This window comes from Poecilia reticulata, chromosome 1 (assembly GCF_904066995.2).
Source record: "Poecilia reticulata chromosome 1, P_reticulata-male-v2, whole genome shotgun sequence".
NCBI classification, from domain to species: Eukaryota; Metazoa; Chordata; class Actinopteri; order Cyprinodontiformes; family Poeciliidae; genus Poecilia; species Poecilia reticulata.
In genome coordinates this window covers 30,519,103-30,527,141 of record NC_088830.1, presented here as the reverse complement: position 1 = coordinate 30,527,141, position 8,039 = coordinate 30,519,103, and the positions used below count along the sequence as shown (strand labels likewise).

Here is an 8,039-nt window from a genome sequence, read left to right as displayed (position 1 = left end):
TTTGTGGTGAAAGGTCATTTGAATTGCCATACTGATGAAATGTGATATACCAGACTTGACGTTTCCTTTGCCCAATAGTCAAACAACTCAAAAAATGGAACAAATGTCCAAATGTGGAAGTAACAAGGATAGAAAAAATGGCAAAATATCAAAATACAGGCAGAAAAAAAGAAAGATTTCCAAAGAACTGTATTTCAGCATCTTTGCAGTCCTCTAGGAGTTTGTTCCAGATTTGAAGAGCATAAAATGGTTTATTGTCTTTGTTAGGGCAAGCGATGGATGGATGGATGGATGGATGGATGGATGGATGGATGGATGGATGGATGGATGGATGGATGGATGGATGGATGGATGGATGGATGGATGGATGGATGGATGGATGGATGGATGGATGGATGGATGGATGGATGGATGGATGGAAGCTTTATTGTAAAGAACTCCATCTTGGCCTCTTGTCAACTATTAAAAAATCTCAATAGATTAAAATTTTCTTCTATAATTTTGTGAATGGTTGAAAGTAAGATGTGACTCATTGTCAGTTATGATGCTGTAATTTATGAGTCTTATAGTCTCCTATGATAATATATAACTCTCATTTCGTAGTTATGTAATCCTGAACTATTTTATTAGGTAGTTCAGAACGGTTTTGAACAAAATTCTGTCCTGGATCTCAGAAATGTACCTGCCACATGTGGCTCAGAATCAGCCTTTTTTCACTGTCATGGAAAACCGTAGCTGTTGTCCTTCAGTGTGCTTTTGGGAGACTGGAAAAACCATTTCTGCAATGCAATCAACGCTGTGACGTCAAAGGACACACGTGCGATCTAAACAAACAAACAAAACCCGATTTTGTTTGTTTGCTTTCTCATTTGCATTACAAGTTTACTCAGACCGCGGTATACGGGGCATTGCAGGAGCAGCACTCATCTCCAGCCTCCGTCTACGCTCTGCCAGGTAAAACGTTTCCACCTCGACGTGGGCGCGCGCGAGCGTGCTTGCCACGCGCGCCCCCGCGCAGCCATACGTCACAGCGCTCGCTCCGCTTCTCGCGCGCTGGTTAAAAAGAAGGAGGAAACAGCACGAGAAAACATGTGAGCGCTCTGAGAGGACTTAGAGACAACTTTTATTTTCTCATGTTGTTTTGTGCCGTGCGTGCACAAGCTGGCGAGCCGTTCCCTGCAGGAATTTACCCTTTTAAAGGAACATCAGGCTCTTTTCTGTTGGGGATTTTGTTTGTGTGTGTGTGTGTTCTTGAGGATAAATTTTATTGGTCTCTTTTTTTATTTGGTTTCTAAATGTCAAGTTAAACCGTTTATTCTGAGGAAGGAGTTTGTTAATTTATTTTTAAACAACTTTCCTCATTGTGATAATTAAATTAAAGACAGTTTCATCTAGGAATAATAGTATAAAATACCTTTTTTTTTTAGCAGCTTCTGGTGTTTGGATAATACAACTAGATATACAAACTGTGCTGCAGGGGCACATTTGCATTTTTGAAAAAAGAGAAGTCCCCTTTTTCTTCTTTATTTTGTTTGTATATGTTTTTGAAACAATGAAGCACTTGCAATTCGTGCTCGTCCTGGCCATCGCGGTGAACGTGTGGGAATGTGGGGACGCAAAGTTCGGTGAGAGAGGAGAGTTGAGCCCCAGGAGGAGAAGATGCTACGACGGAAGCTTGCCCAAGCGTCTGAAGAAAAGGGAGCGAAAAGTGCTGCTTGACGGCAGCAGCAGCGGAGAAGTTTGCCACAGGTTGTACCCCCGTGTGTCCTGTTGTCCCACCAGGAGAGCCACCTATCAGATCCTGCACCGCGGGGATGCCCGGGTAGGTAGAAGAAGACGTTAGTATGATTTTTACTGGGGAAACACACTCAAACGCCTACAATCACTGTCGTTTCTATTATTAATGTAGGGAATGTGACGGGAATGTTACTAAAATAGTTTGTCCTCTTCGCTTATAACAAAACGTGTACATATTTAGTGCTTATTCTCCTTTTTGAAAGCAAAAGAACAACCGTCGTGTTTATTGTGCGTTTTGAACATGCTGGTGTAACGTTTATGTGTGTCCAATTCGCTTCTGCGTTACCATGGCAATCAATCGCCCCGATTCACGTTACATCTCGCTTCACAGTGAGCTAACCGTCCAGACGGAGCGCTTGCTAGCTAAGCTGTCGAACCCGCTTGCTCGTGAAAAAAGGTAGGAGTTTGTTTTGTGTGTTTTTTTTTAATTTTTTTAGTCTTTTAATAACCAGGAGCTCATAGACTTGTCACTTATGTCGCATGTTCTCGGTTGTTTTGAAGTGTTTTAAGATAAGTTTGGGTAGTTGACGTTCTTTTCATTTCGAACGTAAAAAAGAGAGAAAATCGTCACTCCAGCCGCAGCCTTTGGCTCACGTCAGCTTTGACCGTTAAAACGCGAATTAAAAACCCCTACAGGAGAGTCTGAATCGCTCTTGGGACGTGCACAAAACGCAACTGTATGCGCCAAACGGGCGACTCCTTTGGATTCTCATCGGGCCATTCTCATGTAAAAGTGCCCCTCGTATAATTCAGTGGCTGGGTGGTATCTCACTTTGTGCGATACAAAAAAGCACATATTGCATCATTTAATTTGCTCAAGTCATGCAAATAAGAGGTGGTGGTTGGGGTGGTGGGGGTTGGAGGGGGTGGCGGAGGTGGGGACTGAATAGGACGAACTCGACTTCTCCTCCTCCCCTACTACACTGCCCACACACGGAGCCTTTTCTGATTATAGCAAAAGAATAACAACAACACCATTGTGCTTGTTGGTTTCACTAATAGGAGAAGCTGGAAAACATCACTCTCTTCTCTCCCCCTCCCAGTAATCAGCCTTGTCCGGGTGTTAATGCCTTTGAGGGGGTGTGTATTCTCCAGTGTCTCCCCCTGCCAGCAAACTTACACCTATTCCCTGAGGGCAAGTGTTTTGTTTAAGCTTTAGTGCAGCCTTTGCTCCCCCATCTCTTATGGTTGACTGTGGACGAGCATTTTGAAACCCCAAAGACAAGTTTTCCTTTAAAAAAAAAATGTTTTTAGAGAAGCGGAAGTCATATTAAAGATGCCTGCCCAGTATGAGGATCAGATGATTTGATAACCTTGAGTACAGATATTACACCAACAAGATAGCATTTAAACACACACACACAGGGGAAAAAAAGCAAAAATACATACCTGAATCGATTTTTTATTTCTATGCTTCCACTATAACTTGACTTCTTTATTATCATGTCATTCATTGTCTGTTTGAGACATATACTTAACCAAATAGTGCTATGTCGTTTTTGAAGGGCAAATTGAGAACAATATATTCTCAATTTTCTAAGTAGGCAGGCTGTCTGTTTGGGTGGAGGTTACTCCTAGCTAGTTTCCATTAAGCGGAAACTAAAGGTGTCGCTCCTTTAGTTTCCACTTATTGCCTCTCTATACTTTGCGCAACAGAAAATATTTCAAAACAGCTGAATTTTTGTTAGTTGTAAGTGAGAGAAAAGCCCACCACAGTTTTTTTTTGTCTGGTGACTGACTCACTCTTTTGTGACACTTCCTTAGCATATAATTTAAAGTACTTAAAACCTTTGGAACAGTATGCTGTGAAATTTTACGTGATTTTTAGAACATAACCTTTTAAAACATTGGAACTGGTGGCCCACCCAGGCCTATATTTGTGCTCTGTTAGTTTTTTTTTCTTCTTCTTTTTGGAGTAAAAGCAGGAAGTTCCAGCATTATGCATAAGCCAGGCTGAAAGTGTGTTGCAGATTGGCTCTGGGTTGTGGGCTTGTTGAGTACCAGCCGCAGACTAAAAACAAAACATGCAATTTTCATGGTAGTGAGCATGAAAGCAGTTTTCCTTTACAAAAACCAGAAGCATCCTTTTGCTTATATCGGTGAGCAGAAAGCAGGTGAAGGAAGCAGGTGCATCTTCACATTTGTGACGATTGCAACTCCCCATTGCAACTCCCCGTTCTCCGAGCATGGCTTTCTTCTACCAAGTACCCAAAAAGTTGTCACTTAGTGCAAATTGTCAATATTTAGATAAGGGTTTTGGGGATGACTCTTTCTCAGCCCAAGTCTGTCAGTGCTACACAGAAACTATTTCCTTTATTGCTTTAAACTCTTGAAGAAAGATCAAGAAAGTTCTGTTGACGGTGACTAGACTAGAAATTTGCAAAACAGACTTCAGTTAGATGTTGATGATGGTGTTTTCATATGCAAGATTAGTCTCATCAATTCTTATCATAGTTTAAAGTGGGACATCATCTAAAACTGAAAGATGTTGAAAGTTGTTCTGGATGTCTTTTAAAAGGACCAATTCTTTCAAAAGTATACAAATAATAAGTAAGTCCCAATTTGTTTGAGGGATATTTTGATCCTTATTATGACGTAATATTACTATATTTTGATTGAAATTACTCTATTCAGTTCTGATCGTACAGGAGCATAGTGACAGTCTTGTTATGGCTGTTCTCCTACACAAATCTTGCAACTATGTAGGCATCTCTTTAAAATATATTGTAATGGACTCTGACAACCTGTGTGTTTAGGTTTTGGCCATTTTTAGCCCGCCTGTTATTTTCTTCCTCATTTTGAGAATTATGCCCCCGGAGATTCAGCAAAAACACAACAAACAAAGGGCCCACTTGTTCTGGTTTGGATGATGGCAACATTGGAGTCCATCCCAGCAACATATGGACACGGGGCATGGCTGAGAGCACACAAATGCTTCTCTCTGTGGACCTTGTGCCAGGCCATGGCACACAGAATCAATGGGCACTTTAGAGCAAGGGAGCAGGCATGCCCGCAACACTGGAAGGCATGAGAGCAGAGAGCGCCGTGACAGAGGAACATATCAGCTCGTTTTCAGAGTAAAAGAAAATTGACTTTGGATCTATTATATATAAAGTGTGATCCAGGTTGGCGTTTGTGAGCTGAAATGGAATAATAACATTTTGTGCTGTTCTGTTTTTGACCATCACACTGTCTGTTCCAGAAATACCTTTTTGTTTTTTTGTCCTTTATGGCGGCGTATTTTTGTACTGAAACATCAGGTTTTTGTCAAGGGCTCCACCACCTGTTGCACTAACCTAACTCCATGCAACTTAAAAGCAGAAAGTCTTTTACAGAGTTGCGGACTTGTTCTGCAACCCGAGTGCAAGGTGTCCATATGTTAGCCATGGGTCCCCTGCTTTAATTGACTTCGACAGACTGCTAATTTGTTGATACCAGAGTGGGAATGATGTGCCTGCCTATCTTGAAATTGGTGTTTACACATGGACCTCACACAGAGCAAAACACCACCAGCATGCTTGGCTGCCCCAACAGCGGAGCTTTTGACCTAAAACAGATTACATTGTGTTTTATTATAGCTAATTTGTTATGTAAATAATCCTGCTAATTTCTTTTGGATTAACTCCTTGTGTAGTTCTGCGTAATGACTGTAACTTAGAGTCTTTATTTTGTTTTTGTTGTTCTGAATACTGTCAGACGTGAAGATTGTAATTACTTTTTAACTGTCTGCAAACTTCAGTGAGCAGGCAGGGGATGAGATTATTTGGTCTGAATAGAAAATATTATTAGATTTGAAATTAAATGTTAAAAATCTTTGTGTTTTAAGCCTTAAAATTATATTTGCAGAACTTTGCAAAGACCTATTTTTAAAGAGTTTTTTTTCCATTACATTTTGTCAGGTAGAAGTTTCCATATTTTGACTGACAATGGGGTCAGAGATCACTTCCTTAACCAATAGACACCAGGTGCAGGTTGTTAGGATTCCATAAAAATTAAAAATCCAACCTTTAATGCAGGTTTCTCAGATTTGATGATTTTTATTTACACAACTCACTGATTCTTAACTACATCTTAGTACGAGTTAAAAGTTTATAAGTTGATTCTCAACCCCTTTAAGAAGGTGCTGGCTCTCTTTGTGTGTGGTCTCCAGATTTTCTCCACCAACAACACAGAATGTGGACATCTCCTGGAGGAGATCAAGTGTGCACGCTGCTCCCCCAATGCCCAGGTGTTGTTCCACTCCTTAGACATGGATCGGATGCCACACAGAGAGCCGGACCTGCCGCGGCTCTGCCAGGACTTCTGCCGGGAGTTCTATTACACCTGCAGGGGGCACATACCAGGTAATGAAACCCATAATAAAGGCAATGAATGCAGCTTTAATGTGTGCCTGTGTGGTCACCTAGCGATAACCACACAAACACATTCACATTTTTTGGGGCCCTGCCTGTTGTGTTGAGTAAAAATTCACAACAGGTCTTGTTTGTAACCGAGACTCTGCTCGCACATGTGGACCTTGCAAAGCCCCGGGTTTATGCAGAAAGTGGTGCGTCAGTAGTCTGGTCAGGGAATATTTATTTATCCAGCTCTTACCTCATCTGACCTCACCTCCATTCATAGCCGAGTCTGTCCTAAAACGTGTTCGCTGGTTTGCTTCTCGCTGTACTTACGAGGCGAGGATGAATCGATAAAAGTTTGATCAAAATTATTCACTAGAATTTCATTATGCAGACCAAGCATTCAATCAGTCTGATAGAGCTCATTTCATCCAGAGCACAGACATTCATACTCCATATAATGGTAAATCTTCTCTATTACTGTTACTGTGGAGAGATTCTGAGTTATTGTTATTGCAATGAACTTAAATTATTTATGCTTGCAGATCCCTAAAACATTAATGTTCACATGGAACATTGATACATATCAATATAGGTCATTGAAAATAACTGTTGTGTACTATTTAGCAGTACAATTGCACAACTTAATGTTAATAGGTTTTGTTAAAAAAAAAAAAAAAAAAAACTTCATTTATAAAATATAGTTACTTCTCTTTAGGTCAGTTGTTGTGAAACTTTTGTATACCAAGTATCACTTTTTGTAAACACTGAAATACTGACATAGCAACACTTCAGAGTTAGATAAGGAACCACCAGCAGCATAGCAGCAGTATGACATAAAATGTAAGCTGTTTTAAAACCAGAACTCTTTTAAACCTTGGCACACCTTGATACCAGGACCTGGCCTGTGTTTCTCCTGGGGAAATGTTTTGAGAAAGCATGTGAACCCTATTTTGTGGTGTAGACATCTCCTGTGTGCTTTGTTTCAGGTACAAACTGTCACTTAAAAAGCTACATCTCAGCTCCTCCGTTGCTGTTTTCTCTGAAGTTTCAACCGCACAGGATTCTAAACATAGCTGAAGCGATGGAGATGGCATCAAAACTCTTTGATGCATCGCATGTGGTTTGTCACATAGGAATTGTTTTTATGCCTGAAAGCACCTGCTCTTCAGAAGACTTTCTTTTGAAGAGAAGTAAGATCATAGTTCGCTGTGATTTCAGAGAACATGCCAAATATGATCAAACACTTTAGGCTGTGAGTCTCCTCAAACTGATTAGATCTGCAGGGACTTGAGAAGGCAGAACAGTTTCAAACACACATGTCGACAACATGGTAAGCTGTAAGTCAAACGTATAATTCATCCAAATAGATATCTGGTTGCATCAAACATGGTGCTTGTATATAAAGTGGAACACCAAAGCTACAGCCGAGAGTGGTGACAGCGACTTCACAGAAAACAAGAAGGCTGTGGAAGAAGAGCACTTGTTCTAAGTTACAGATTTCTTGCTTGAATACCGACAGACATATGGGCTCCAAGAGTCTCATCAAAAAAGCTGAAGACAGAAATGCTCTCTTCCTTTTTCTTTTCTTTTCTTTTTTGTTTTGTTTTTTTGCTTCTATGCTCCTTCTCGCTCGCCCCGCTCAGCCCACCACAGATCAGCATATGTGGTGACGAATGACACATTTATTTTTCTACAAAGCTTGTGTGTATGTAAAACTGCTGAAGTGCATCAAGATGTCAAGTGCTTTGGGTGGGCCACCCAGGTTGGCTTGGAAGATAACCAGATGGAAGTATAACTTTAGAGCCGGGGAGCCAGGAATACGGACACTGTCTCTCTGTTTCTCTTTGTCCTACACCTTTTCTTAGCTCAAACTCTCCTTTTTTTGTTCAAAATGCTGGTATT

General features: G+C 40.8%; 1 protein-coding gene across 2 annotated transcripts in view; it reads left to right on the top strand.

The window, feature by feature from the left end:
* Positions 1-1,062: 1,062 nt before the first annotated feature.
* The window catches only part of hhip (hedgehog interacting protein), a 40,065-nt gene continuing 33,088 nt past the window's right edge, over positions 1,063-8,039 (top strand). The window contains exons 1-2 of one of the 2 annotated variants that reach the window (XM_008420114.3): positions 1,063-1,822; positions 5,948-6,140. In XM_008420114.3, the coding sequence (XP_008418336.1) occupies positions 1,553-1,822; positions 5,948-6,140 (463 nt within the window). In that variant the 5' untranslated portion in view covers positions 1,063-1,552. Of the gene's footprint in view, positions 1,823-1,849; positions 2,195-5,947; positions 6,141-8,039 lie in introns of those variants that run through there. The other variant, XM_008420124.2, reaches the window with a different exon arrangement.